General features: G+C 41.2%; 1 protein-coding gene across 4 annotated transcripts; it reads left to right on the top strand.

Moving 5' to 3' along the window:
• Nucleotides 1-987: 987 nt before the first annotated feature.
• Nucleotides 988-14,437, top strand: ZNF350 (zinc finger protein 350). Of its 4 annotated transcripts, none has more exons than XM_077842923.1 (6): nt 1,026-1,138; nt 2,401-2,442; nt 5,057-5,249; nt 5,626-5,752; nt 7,162-7,257; nt 11,527-14,437. In XM_077842923.1, the coding sequence occupies exons 3-6, from the start codon at nt 5,235-5,237 to the stop codon at nt 12,882-12,884; spliced, it is 1,596 nt and encodes a 531-aa protein (XP_077699049.1). In that variant the 5' UTR covers nt 1,026-1,138; nt 2,401-2,442; nt 5,057-5,234; the 3' UTR covers nt 12,885-14,437. The 4 variants fall into 4 exon arrangements, with proteins under 4 accessions (XP_077699057.1, XP_077699049.1, XP_077699041.1 ...); XM_077842915.1 differs by having other exon boundaries at nt 1,062-1,138; nt 2,383-2,442; XM_077842931.1 differs by lacking the exon at nt 2,401-2,442 and having other exon boundaries at nt 988-1,138.
• The last annotated feature ends 253 nt before the right edge of the window (nt 14,438-14,690 follow it).

The following is a 14,690-nucleotide window of genomic DNA, read 5'->3' as shown; positions in this document are numbered from 1 at the left end:
TCTATTTTGATCCTCTCATTATTCCAGATTCTTAACATTCTCACTGCAAGATTTGTTGTAATTTTTTTTTCTTTTTTCAAAAAGGAATTTATTGGGACACCTGGGTGGCTCAGCGGTTCAGCGTCTGCCTTTGGCTCAGGTTATGAACCTGGGATCCTGGGATGGAGTCCCACGTCAGGCTCCCCCTGCTTCCCCTCTGCCTGTGTCTCTGCCTCTCTCTGCCTGTCATGAATAAATAAAATAAAATCTTAAAAAAAAAAAGAATTTATTTATTTGAGAAAGAGAGCATGAGCATTAGAGAGGGGCAGAAGGAGAGGGAGAAGCAGACTCCCCACTGAGAAGGGAGCTTGATACAAAAGGGCATCTCTTTCCGCGGAGGGGTCCTGTTCCCGAGCTACTTAAGTAAACTTACTAAGTTGTACCACGGTAACACTCAAGAATTCTTTCTTGACTACTGTGCTCAACAACCCCAAAACAACTCTGTACCAAAACAACTCTGTACCGGTTGCCCAAAAATCTTTCTGTTCTTAAAAACAGCTTCTTGGAAGCAATTTTTCACCACAAGCTTTCCGTGGGTGTCCGTTTACTCCCTCCACTCTCCACTTTTTTTCCAGAGTTCCTTCCTTGCTGCATCATCCACACCTGAACTTCTACTGACTGTTCTGAAATTTCCTTTTTTTAAAAAAATAGAGTGAAAAAAAAATAAAGAGTGGATAGTATACACTCTGATCTTGTTACTTCCTGCCCCACTCGCGAACACGATTTAGCTCACACCATTCTTGCCTCCGGGATCTTGAGTCTCTGAAAATCTAGTATTTTTCACACGAGTCAACACTGAGGAAATGAGATATGAGTGGCTTCTCACTATCGCGGCCATCCCTAACTTGCGGCCTCAAACCGCCCCTTTGCCTTGTGCCACATCAGGTGTCCAAACATGGCCGCCCCCATAGCCACAGAGAGCGGGCGCGGACATATTACCTCCCTGAAAATAACAACACATAGTTGTTCGCCATGCTTCAAAGTCTTCAGGTCCTCCTCGGCCGCCATAGGCTGACGAAAATTCGGGGCGACGTTTCCAGCAGAAGTAGTTCGCGGAAGTGTTCGGTTTAGGCTCTCCATTCGGTCCGGAGAAAATCAGGTAAGTACGTGCTTTTATTCCTTGAAGATTTTTTTTTTTCCTGTTTTGCCCCATAGGAGGTTTGTTTTTCTCACAGGATGACATGATGTTCACAGGGTGGAAGTGGAGTAGGGTGAACCTATGTAATTATTGGCGGGGATCGATTGAGCCGAAGGTGAAAGTGAGAGGAACCGGGTGAGAGTCTGACTCACCTGACTGTGGTTGGGATACTGTTGAGGTCATTAAGACGGTTTAGGGTCTGTAGAGACCAACCACCGTGTCCAAGCTGTCGAGAGTTTGGGGTTCTACAGATCGGTCCACTTGTCGGGGGTGCGGGTGGTGCAGATCATTTACGATGATCTAAGCGTCTGGTTCTGGTGGGGGATTTATTTTGGGGCTCAGTGATGTTGAGGCCTCGAGTGGATGCTCATCACATCAGGGTGTCTGGCCCGGGTTTCAGATTCGTAAGGATGTGTGTGATCAGTGTCTGGTACAGAGACATGCATGTGAGGACTGATTGCGGTTCCAACCTCGGCTGCTGGGACAGAGGCTGCAGAGCCCAGAACATAGTTCAAAACCTGGTGTGTGTGTGTGTGTGTGTGTGTGTTTATAGTTTGAAACCCTCTGGTTGTGTATGTTTATAGATCGAAACCCTTTTGGGTGTGTGTGTATGCCCTTTTGTGTGTGTGTGTGTGTGTGTGTGTGTGTTCGTGTGTATTTAAAGCCTTTGTCCAAAAAAAAAAAAAAGATAATAAAGCCTTTGTCCAGGGATTAACTGCTGATGGAGGGACTAAACCGCCGATCCCGTCCCCCGTCTGTTAGCCGTTGTCTATGTCTGCTTTCCCGCGCGGCAAAGGAAGAATTGAGTCCTTGTGACGAGATTTTAAAATATTTATTTATTTATTTATTTATTTATTTATTTATTTATTTATTTATTTATTTATGAGAGAAAGCAGAGAGCACAAGCAGGAAGTGGGAGGAAAGAGGGGCGGAGGGAGAAGCCGGCTCCCCACTGAGCGGTGAGCCAGATTGGGGACTTGATCCAAGGATTCCGGGATCATGACCTGAGCTGAAGGGAGACGCTCAACGGACTGAGCCACCCAGGCGCCACGTGACAGAGATCTTAAAGTTGAAAATGTGTAGTATTTATCCCTTTGCAGAAAATGTTGTCAACCTCTGAACTCCCCTCTTATTACTACATAGCAGCTGTGAACATGGTTGCTTACTTGCCTGACATACATTCACACTTTGTTCTTTGCTAACAGAATTTCCATTTTGTTTAGTATCCGTCCCTCCTGGAAGGTGACCCACATCTCAGTTTATTAGTAAGTACTGGTTGGTTTTAATCATGGTGGTTCCAATTCCCATTGCTAATGATCGAATTTCCGTGAAATGTTCAATTCTAGCCAGATATAAGCAAAAATCTGCTAATGGTTTCTGGAGGAGCATTTTCTCTCTCTCTCTCTTTTGTTTATTTTCTCTCTTTTATGTTAGTAATTCTTTAAATCTTTTTCCGGGTCCCTGATGATACTGAGTATAACCTTAATTTTCATTCCAGTTTCCAATGTTTGTAATTTATTCTTATCTCCATGCATTGGGTCTACTCAGCAATTAGGTGTTAGTGGATATACATGTCCAATTGTTTACCCATAAAATTCACCTGCTATATTGTCTGGAGTTAACATGTTTTCAGGAGGGAGGGTTAGATCATAAAATTATGAATTCATCCAGGCTTAGTGACCTTAAAATGTTCATAGCATTTTTTCAAGATAAAAAAATGTCTATTTTACCTGAGTGATCCATTTCACTACAAATGGGTATGTTTTATTGGTCTTTTTAAAAAAATATTTTTATTTATTCATTCATGAGAGATACACAGAGAGAGAGGCAGAGACACAGGCAGAGGGAGAAGCTAGCTTCATTTAGGGAGCTTGACATGGGACTCCATCCCAGGTCTCCAGGTTCACACCCTGGGTTGAAGGTGGTGCTAAACCTCTGAGCCACCGGGCTGCCCTTATTGGTCTTTTTAAAGAACAGACTTTTGGCGTTGTTGAGCACTTCCATTTATTTGTTAATTTAAAAGATCTACAAGTTAATCTGTATGAAAGTAATATATTTTTATATAAAGCCATCATTGCCCAGGTCAAGAAACAGAGTGCTGCCAGCACCCATAGGTGTGCTGTGAGCCTCTTCCCAATTATATTGCATCTTCACACCCAAAGGCAGTTAATCGTCCAGTTGTTGATAATCAAGCACTTTAAGCCTTTTCTTTACAGTTTTGTCATATTAAAAAAATCATTCCTAATCGTATTTTATTTAGTTGTGCCTATTTCTGTGTGTCAATGTAATTATACTTTATGCATTTTTATTATATTTTTTATAGTTTATTTATTTTTTTAAAAGATTTTGTTGATTCATAAGAGACACAGAGAGAGGCAGAGACACAGGCAGAGGGAGAAGCAGGCTCCATGCAGGGAGCCTGATGTGGGACTTGATCCCGGGACCTCAGGATCATGCCCTGGGCCGAAGGCAGGCACTAAACCGCCGAGCCACCCAGGGATCCCCTTTTAATATGTTTTGATTAAAAAGTCATCTAAGTGCATTGCAGTTGCCCCACTTATTCTCAGTTTCTTATTCTCTCTCTCTCTCTCTTTTTTTTTCTCCTGTTTTGGATGAATTTCTTGTCCTTATATTTCCCCCTTCTGTTAGTATGAAAATTATGTACATTGAGACAATTGTTAGATTTCATCATGACACTAGAAATTATATACAGCACAGAACCTTCTTTTGTCAAATTCTTATGTTAATTAGTACTTTTATACTCTTCTCCAATGATACAAGAATCTTTTTTTTTTACAAATTTATTTTTTATTGGTGTTCAATTTGCCAACATATAGAATAACACCCAGCGCTCATCCTGTCAAGTGCCCACCTCAGTGGCCGTCACCCAGTCACCCCCACCCCCCACCCACCTCCCCTTCCACCACCCCTAGTTTGTTTCCCAGAGTTAGGAGTCTTTTATGTTCTGTCTCCCTTTCTGATATTTCCCACTTATTTTTTCTCCTTTCCCCTTTATTCCCTTTCACTATTTTTTATATTCTCCAAATGAATGAGACCATATAATGTTTGTCTTTCTCCGATGGACTTATTTCACTCAGCATAATACCCTCCAGTTCCATCCATGTCGAAGCAAATGGTGGGTATTTGTTGTTTCTAATGGCTGAGTAATATTCCATTGTATACATAAACCACATCTTCTTTATCCACTCATCTTTCAATGGACACCGAGGCTCCTTTCACAGTTTGCCTATTGTGGACATTGCTGCTATAAACATCGGGGTGTGGGTGTCCCGGTGTTTCATTGAATCTGATACAGGAATCTTACAGCACTTCAACTTCACTTTCCAATTTATTTACAATATTCTGTTATTTTTGTTTTTTATCTATTTAAAACATCCTAAGATATCATAAGACAATAATACATAATTTGTAAGCCAAAGCCTCTGATATGCCCTGTACTTTGGTTTTCAAACTGAAGTGCTTGTATTCACAGACTGTACAAAAGATTTGAAGAGGTACCTGAGCACTCATGGTTTAAAGGAAAACAGTGCTCTATACTCTCCTTCTGTCTTATCTGTTTTATAAAAGTAATCTGCCTGAAATTCCTCTTCTCCTGAGGCATGATGCTGGGGTATATCTCATTTTCCTCTTCTCATGTCACACTCACCCCACTTACATATCACAGAGTGAAGGAAAACCTCCACTGGATTCAGAACCTCAGGCTTTGTTGGCCAGAAGAATAAACTTTCTGGGGCATCAAATAAAGGGACATTTGGTAGTACTGTGGGCATGTGTTAAAGTGAGTGCTCAAGAGGAATGACAGCATCTGGGCCCATAGGAAATGCACCACTCAGACTACATTGTCTCCTTAACCCATAGGTCCTGATGCCCCAGGAACAAAAGGATCATTTGAAGGAGGAAGAAGTTACAAGCTGTGATGTCAGTTTTTATGGGGACACACCTGACCAAGACAGATTTCTGAAGAGAAATTTAGAGTAGATCCAGAAACACAAAGCAGAGCTTCTCCACTGCCAGCTGTGTTCAGAGAGCAGAAAAAATGATCCAAGCTCAGGTGACTTTGGTTTATTTTATTCTTTCCTTTGTTCCCTAATAGATTTGGAGAGACCTGTAAAAAATCAGTTCCGTTAATCTGAAAAGCATACATATCCTTTGTCTGTCATATACATATGGATAGTGTTTTTAGGTTAATGAGAAGATTAGACTTTTACATGTTATAGAAACTTCTCAATGGATCAATGGATGGATGACTGAGTGCACAATTACCAAATATTTAATTAGGCATTTGTTTCTTCCACAATGTGTCAAAATAAAAACCCTGCTAGATGTCTAGAAACAACCTGTAGAGTGGAAATAAGCAGAAAAATTTTAACATTTCTTCTGTATCATCAAAAAGACAATCACTTCATTAGAGAACACTGTTATTACAGGAATCTCTGACATTTGATGATGTGGCTGTGGAGTTCACCTTGGAGGAGTGGCAGCTTCTGGCCCCCTTTCAGAAGGACCTGTACCGGGATGTGATGTTGGAGAACTATAGGAACCTGGTGTCAGTGGGTGAGGACAGCTGCCCTGTGTCACTTAGAGGGTCCCCATCAGTGCCCTTTCCTTTTTTGCTTCTTAAAGCTCTGTAGTGTTTGTGTTGCTCTGAAGTGAGATTCTTAGTGCCTTCCCTGGCTCCAGAGACATGGGTATCTTCTTCCTTCTCCTGAGTTCAAGCCTTTACTTTGTACATATGTGATATATATATATTATGATGTTTGTATATATCATACACATGTATATGAAATATATGTATTTTTGGTCTTCATCTTGAATTTTAGCACAAGCTCCTATAACAGTTGTGATTTTCTTTTTTTTTTTAATATTTTATTTATTTATTCATGAGAGACACAGACTGAGAGAGAGAGTGGCAGAGACACAGGCAGAGGAAGAAGCAGGCTCCATGCATGGAGCCCGATGTGGGACTTGACCCCGGGACTCCAGGATCACACCCTGGACCAAAGGCAGGCGCCAAACCGCTGAGCCACCCAGGGATCCCCCAGTTGTGATTTTCTAAGTTATAAGAGGATAAAGATAAAATGGGTGTCTTTTGTTATTTATATAATAAAACTCAACTACATTTGAGTTTATGTTAATGAAGTGATTTTTAGAAACCTGCTGTATAACCCAAGGATCGGGTCTGGTTGCCAGGGGAACCAACCATTGTTAGAGGGGATGGAGTTCCATCTCTCTTCTGGAGAGGAGAAAAGAGCTGGAGTTTGAATCAGTCACTGAAGGCTAATGATTTAATTTAATTAACCATGCCTACTTAATAAAGGCTCCATAAACACCCAAGAGGACAGTTTTAGAGACCTTTTGAATTGGTGAACAAAAGAAGGTATGGGGAAAGTGCTCAGAGAGGGCATGGAAGCTCCACACCCCTTCTCATATACCTTGTACTCTGTATCTCTGCCAGGTTGTGCCTGGGTTTATAATAAACCAGTAATGTAATAAGTAAACTTTTCCTGAGTTCTATGAGTTCTTCCAGCAAATTAATTGAACCAGAAAAGGAGTCATGGAAATCTGTGATCCATACATATTCTATCAGAAGCTCAGGAAACAACTTGGACTTGTGATTGGGGAAGTCTGAGGGGAGTGGAGAGATTGTGCAGTCTTGTGGGAGTGAAGCCCTAACCTGTTAGATCTGAAGTTATCCCGAGGTAGAGAATGTCAGAATTGAGCTAAATTGTTGGACACCCAATTAGTGTCTTTGGCTGTCACAAAATTCTTTGGTGTGTGAAAACCCCATATATCAGGGGTCAGAAGTGAAGTACTGTAGTAGAGTATCAACAGTAGAGGGCACACACAGTGCAGTATGTTTTTCCTTTATGTTGTGAAAATTGTTTTGTCCTTAACTGTAACATTCTATGGTCTCCCCAGTCCCCAAGCCCAAAGCTTAGCCTTCTGTCATTTCACATGAACAGGTTTTCACACCAGTAAACCAGATGTGCTCTCCAAGTTGGACCAAGGAGAACCAACATGGACGGTGGAAAATGAAATCCCCTGTCGAACACGTTCAGGTGAGTCAGAGAACTGGAGGGGGCCAGAACTGTAGAAATCATATTCTAGTTGGTCAGATAAAAGGCACAGCTGTGAGAGGGTTTGAGGGTCAGTAGGCAGTGCCTCCCTGTGTTTCTCTCCTGATATGCAACCTCTTTTGCTTTATAGGAATTGAGAGAAAAATGTGCCTTTTACCTATTCTGGGATCTAGTCCAATTTTATTTTATCTACATCTTAAATTTTTGCTTGTTTGCATAGTTCTCTTTTTCTTAGTATTCTCAGATCTTTCCTTCTTTATGCTCTTCTACCTTCCTTGTCATTTAAGTCTACTGTCCAAAAGTCTCTCTCCAAAGAGAAAACTGAATTCCTTACTGTCTTCTAACTATTGCACCTTTCTGTCCCATTATTAATGTTGAGTTTTCCTTCCTAACCTCCTTCTCATCCTGGATGCTGTGGCCCCAAAATAAACTGGTCTTTGCTGTGCCCTTGTCTTCACTTTGAGGTCCTCCAAAGGTTCTGTTTTCCATTTTCTCATTGGGTCTCCTAACCTTTCAAACTTTCTTTTTTTTTAATTATTTTTTATTTTTTTTATTTATGATAGTCACACAGGGAGAGAGAGAGAGGCAGAGACACAGGCAGAGGGAGAAGCAGGCTCCATGCACCGGGAGCCCGACGTGGGATTCGATCCCCGGTCTCCAGGATCGCGCTCTGGGCCAAAGGCAGGCGCCAAACCGCTGCGCCACCCAGGGATCCCAAACTTTCTTTTTTTTAAACCTTATTTATTTAAGTAATCTCTGCACCTAATATGGGACTCCCACTCGTAGCCCTGAGATCGAGTCACATGCTCCTCCCTGAGCCAATGAGCCACCTCAGATTTTATTCTAATAAGCTGAGCTTCTCCTGTTCCCTGCAGGAGACTCTCAAATTGACATCTCCCCAAAATGATCCAGCAGACTTTAGTTCTGTGTAATCCACTCATCCCCCTGGCAACTCTCCTGAGAGCCCAATAAGTGCAAGGAACTCACATCATCTTCTTTCCCAGAAACCCCCCGTAAGTTTAGGTTCTTCTTTACTCCTGTGATTCTTAGAGCCTGGCCATCCCAGCATTACCTTAGATGTTCCCTGTCTGCAGAGCTCTCTTCTTTAAAGGAGTCTCTTGTTCATAAATTGCAACTAAGAAGATATTTTAGCATCCTCCATTCTTGCCTAAGCCAGATCAAAACTCCTTTCTACTTTGATTTAATGCCTTTGTGTATTTATTAATTTTCAACTTTCTTCTTGTTCATTTTAGGTGTTGTACTGTTGTGTTCATTTCCCTAAAACTTTTATTTTTTTTCCATCATATTCTGATGACATTAGGTCCCAATTAACAACATTACCTATCATATAACATGAAATTCTTCTTTCTGTAATCTCCATAACATATTATCTTGCTCAGAGTTTCATCATCTTTCCTACACTCTCCCCACTGTATTCTGTACATGTGGTTGCTTCCTTCATTCATTCCTTTCAAAATTATTTTTTTGATAGCTCAGCAATGTATGCTTGAGGGTAAGAGCAGTGAGAAAAATGCATACAAATAGACCAAGAACTTTCATTCTAAGAGAAGTTTTCAAAAAATTAAAATAAACAAATGAATCATAAGCATAGGGGGTGAAAAATACTCTAATAAAAATTTAGTCACCATAACAGAAACATAGAGGCTTGATCTCCGGTTTAGGAATGGAACACCCCCCTGATACGGAGCCTTAGAGCCAACCGGTGAGAGAAATTAGCAGGCTACTGGATTTGGAAGTGTTTCAAGTAGAGAGCATAGCAAGTTTAAAAGCAAAAGCCCAAAGTAAGTTTAAAAGCCCAAAGTCCTTAATGAGAAACATTAAGGAGCTGTGTGGACAGAGTGGAGTGTGCTGTCGGGAACATGATGGAAATAAGACCAAAGGGGATCCCTGGGTGGCGCAGCGGTTTAGCGCCTGCCTTTGGCCCAGGGCGCGATCCTGGAGACCTGGGATCGAATCCCACATCGGGCTCCCGGTGCATGGAGCCTGCTTCTCCCTCTGCCTGTGTCTCTGCCTCTCTCTCTCTCACTGTGTGCCTATCATAAAAAAAAAAAAAAAAAAAAGAAATAAGACCAAAGAGGCAGTAGCAGCAGGGGGAAGGGAGAGTAAGATCAGTCAAGTAATCCATTTCAAGGAATCATGATTTTACATCTAATAAGGTGAGAAGGGACGCCTGGGTGGCTCAGCGGTTGAGCATCTGTCTTCGGCTCAGGGCGTGATCCCGGAGTTCTGGGGTTGAGTCCCACTTCGGGATCCTTGCATGGAGCCTGCTTCTCTCTCTGGCTATGTCTCTGGCTCTCTCTCATGAATAAATAAATAAAATCTTTTAAAAAAATGTGAGAAAACATGACCTGTTCTTGAGTACTGGAATGACATGAAATAATTATGTTTTCAAAGAATCCTTTTGGCTTTTGTGTAGACAGTAGTGGGCAGGGATGCTATATAGGAGGTTGTTGCACAACATGATAGTAGGTTTCTTGGCTTTGGTATGGGTGGAGGGGGAAGTGTTGGTCACTGTCTGGATGTAGTCATTACAGAGGGCAGATGAAATTCTACATTATATATGGGCTGCATGAGATGAAGGAATGGATGGAGGTTGAAGGTAAGGCTCTGGGGGTGAAAATGGCTATAAGGAACATTGAAACAGTGACTGAATAATGAGTGGTTGGCCTTGGCTATGATTTGGGGAATAGGAAATCCTTATTAAGGTACATTTGGAAAAAAAAAAAGGTACATTTGAGCAGGTAGATGAGGAATTTCAGTAGGCTCCTTGGGTAAGGAATGTTCCAAAGTAAAAGTGGAAAGTTCAAAGGCCTGGGGCAGCACTGTGGTCTGAAGAATGAGAAGGTCAGTGGGGGTAGTGGCTGGGGATTGGGGTAGAAGGTCACATAAGGGCCTTTCAAGGACATGGTAAGACCTTGACTTTATTCCTCTTGAGATGAGAAAACTTTAGGGAGTTTTGAGTGGAGTGACATGATATGATTTATGTTTGGAAGGTTCACTTTGGCTGTTCTCTATAATGTAGACAGGAAGCTGGCGGGGCAGGAACAGGAAAGCCAAGTAGGAGGCTGCTGCTATAAAACAAGAAAGCGACTGGCTTCTGTGAGGGTGGAAGGCATTGGTGTTGGTCCAGTTCTGGTTATGATTATAAAGAGGGCAGGCAGCATTGCTACTGTGTGTAAGTGAGAGACAAATGACAGGAGATGCTGAGAAGTTCTGTCCTGGTTAAAGGGAAAAGTGGAGGTGTCATTCACTCTGATGAAGGTGATATGTGGTAGAGGAGATTTGAGATGGGAAATCAGGAGTTCCCTTTTGGATGTTACAGGTTGCATATGCTTGGAGCCCAGCATGTATAATTATCATTGCTCCCCAAGGCCAACCATGACAATGAATCCTTCAGGGAGGCCTGTCTTCCTCCACAGTGTCACTTGATTTCTTGCATCTGTCTCCATCTCCATTGCTCCTTCATACCAGTTTTCACAACATGCAGCTGTTTTCCTTGTGTGTTGCTTTTTTTTTTTTTTTAAGATTTTTAAAAAAATTATTTATTAGAGATGGGGGGAGAAAGAGAGAGAGAAAGAAGGAGGGAGAGAGAGGCAGAGACACAGGCAGAGGGAGAAGCAGGCTCCACACAGGGACCCAGGGACCCTGATGTTGGACTTGATCCCGGGTCTCCAGGATCATGTCCTGGGCTGAAGGCGGTGCTAAACCTCTAAACCACCAGGGCTGCCCTGTTGTGTGCTTCTTTGCTCTTTATAGTTTTATCAAACTGCAGTGTAGGCTCCCTGAACATGAGGACTCTGTGTGTGTCCCCAGCTTGAGCACCATGTCCCGACAGTGGTCCTCAGTAAGGATTTGTGAAGTGAATAAGTCTTCCTGTCACCAGTTTGGATGCGGTAGGCCCTCCAACCTGTGGTCTGCTGCTCATGGTAAACTGCATGTAGTGAAATATACAGGCTCTGTATGTTTTGTAAGGCCTCATTTAGAAATCAGTCAGATCTACATTTGTTTATTGTGAATGATCTAACTTTGTTTTAATACTAACTACTTTTATCTTTTGGGTTATCTATATTATTTTATCTGATGTGCAAGGAACATTAAATATGGAATTTTATTGATACTCTAATTTCATAGAGTCATCACTACATAGGCATATGACATCAAAGGAGTCTTTTAATCGTGTTTTGTCCAAATCAAGATGATAAATGAATTCATTATTTCTTTCTTTTCTAGAAATCTGGAAACTTGACTATTTGCCAGAGCACTTACAAAACAAAATCATGGAGAATAATCTTGAACAATGGCATGAACTTAAAACATTTGAAAATAATGTTCATCAGAGCACAACTCATTTCATGTTAAGGCAAAATCATGATATGTATGACTTAAATGGAAAAACTGTGAAGCCAAACTTAACTTTATTTAGCCAGAATAGAAGCTGTGAAATAAAGAACCCTGCAGATCTTACTGGAGATGGAAAATCCTTTCTACATGCTAATAATGAACAATTTCATACTAAAATTATATTCCCTGAAAGCAGAAAACTTATCAGTACTAAGTCCCAATTCATTAAGCATCAGAAAAAGCAAAAAATAGACAAGACTCATGTATGTAATGAATGTGGGAAAGCCTTCATCAAGAAGTCATGGCTCACTGATCATCAGATCATTCATACAGGAGAGAAGCCCCACAGGTGCAGTCTGTGTGGGAAGGCATTCTCCAGAAAGTTCATGCTCACTGAACACCAAAGAACACATACAGGAGAAAAACCATATGAATGCACTGAATGTGGCAAAGCCTTCCTGAAGAAATCACGGCTCAATATACATCAGAAAACGCATACAGGAGAGAAACCATATATATGCAGTGAATGTGGAAAAGGCTTCATCCAGAAGGGAAATCTCATTGTACATCAGCGCATCCATACTGGAGAGAAACCTTATATATGCAATGAGTGTGGGAAAGGCTTCATCCAGAAGACGTGCCTCATAGCACATCAAAGATTCCACACAGGAAAGACTCCCTTTGTGTGCAGTGAATGTGGAAAATCCTGTTCCCAGAAGTCAGGTCTCATTAAACATCAAAGAATTCACACAGGAGAGAAACCCTTTGAATGTAGTGAGTGTGGGAAAGCCTTTACCACAAAGCAAAAGCTCATTGTCCATCAAAGAACTCACACAGGCGAAAGACCCTATATCTGCAATGAGTGTGGGAAAGCTTTTGCCTACATGTCCTGCCTCGTTAAACATAAGAGAATACACACAAGAGAGAAATGTGGAGATTCAGTCAAAGTGGAAAATCCTCCCTCAGAGAGTCATAGCTTATCACAGACCAGTGGTGCCATGCAGGGGAAAGACCTTGTTAATACAGTGACTATGCGAGTGCCTTCTGTGGCTTGTCAGACGCCATTACACATCAGTGGGCTCTTAGCAAATAGGAATGTGGTCATAGTGGGACAGCCTGCAGCCAGATGTGCACCCTCAGGAGACAACAGAGGATCTGCACAGGACAGAAACCTTATGAATGCAGTGAATGTGGTTGTGCCTTCAGTGGTTAATTATGTCCTATTTTATGTTGCAGAAAACCAGTAGGAAAAAAACTCAGAAACATTCTGTGTGGAGAAGGGTTGCACAAAAGTTTCTAGGTCATATTATGTCAGAAAAGTATATTCAGAGAGAAACTGTAATTCTGAGGCTGGGAAAGCTTGATCTCATCCTATTAAAAATATGTATTGATACACAGGCGTAATCTGATGTTAACTCAAATACATACACACACCTCAGTTGCTCCATTTGTGTCTGTTAAAGGAATGAAGGAAGTCTTAGTTCAATAAGTGGAGGAAATAGGTGAATTTTAAAAACACAAGTAAGTGTGCCTGGAATACTGGTATGAATGAAAAATCAGGAAAGGGATAATATTAGGTGGGTGAGATATGGGGCATGTATATAGCAATTCGGTTTCTACAGGCCAAGGTAAAGGATTAATTGAAAACTGTAAACTCTTAGAAGTTTATTTTATGCAGAGGCACTTAATGAAACAGCAGCCTTAGGTTGAGTCAGTTCATTCATTTACCAAATATTTGTTAAATACTCCCTTTGTACTGGGTTTTGTTTGAGGAGCTGAGGATACAGTGGTGACCAAAACAAAAAGGTTTCTTGGAGAGAGCACTGAGGTAACTGGATTATTTTTTAGTGGTACATTTACTCAGCTTCTAGTAAGAGGATGTAAATATCTATACTAGGTGAAATACTGTCTTGGTTCTTTCTGGCTGTTATAAGACCATACAGTAGCCTGTATGGCTTACAGAGAAAGAAATTTATTAAAAAAAAAAAAAAAAGCAAAGTTCCTCTATAATGAAGTTTCAAAACTTTCTAAATGACATATGATAAGTCTTGAATAAATAATGAAAAAAATTATTTCTGTTTGGAAGCTGCAAGGTCTAAGATCAAGGTGCTGGCATATTTGGTGTCTATGGAAGGTCGGCTTCTTGCCTCACAGAAGGTACTCATCTCATTGTGTCCTCACATAGGGGAAGGGGAGAGGCATTTTCTGCGATGTCTCTGTCTCACAGGGGTACTAATCCTATTCATGAGTGTTCTATCATCATGACTTAATCTTAAGGACCCACTTCTAAATACCATCATATTTGTGACTAGCTTCAATATATGAATTTGGGGGGGATACAAACAGTCCACAGAAGATAATGGAGTACATAAGTCCCCTCTTATATGGGGGATATGTTCTAAGACCCCCAGTGGATGCCTGAAGCTAGGATAGTACTGAACTCTATAGTTTTTTCTTTTTCTTTTTCTTTTTTTTAAGATTTTATTTATTTACTCATGAGAGACATAGAGAGAGAGAGAGGCAGAGACACAGGCAGAGGGAGAAGCAGGCTCCACGCAGGGAGCCTGACGTGGGACTCGATCCCGGGTCTCCAGGATTGCGCCCTGGGTTGAAGCCGGCGCTAAACCGCTGAGCCACCCAGGCTGCCCTATAGTTTTTTCTTATACATACACATCTATGATGAAGTCTAGTTTATAAATTAGACATTGTAAGAATTAACAGTAAAACTAAAAATAGAACAATTATAACTGTATACTATACTATATACTGTAATAAAAATTATGTGAATATGTTCTCTCAAGATTTTATTGTCCTGTACTCCCCCTTCTTCCTGTGATGACGTGAGATGATAAAATGCCTATGTGATACGGAGTGGCTTGTAGGAATTGTGACTTAGAGTTAGGCTACTGTTGATAGGATCATCTGCTTCCGGACCACCTTTGATTTCAGGTAACTGAAACCCCTGAAAGTGAAACCATAGATAAGGGGTGACCACTGTAATTGGTTCAAGGGATTGTGATAATTTCTTGTTCAAGGGGTATATTACTTCAGTG

This window comes from Canis aureus, chromosome 1 (genome assembly GCF_053574225.1).
Source record: "Canis aureus isolate CA01 chromosome 1, VMU_Caureus_v.1.0, whole genome shotgun sequence".
In the NCBI taxonomy this organism is placed as follows: domain Eukaryota; kingdom Metazoa; phylum Chordata; class Mammalia; order Carnivora; family Canidae; genus Canis; species Canis aureus.
This window is presented reverse-complemented; position numbering and strand designations above follow the sequence as displayed.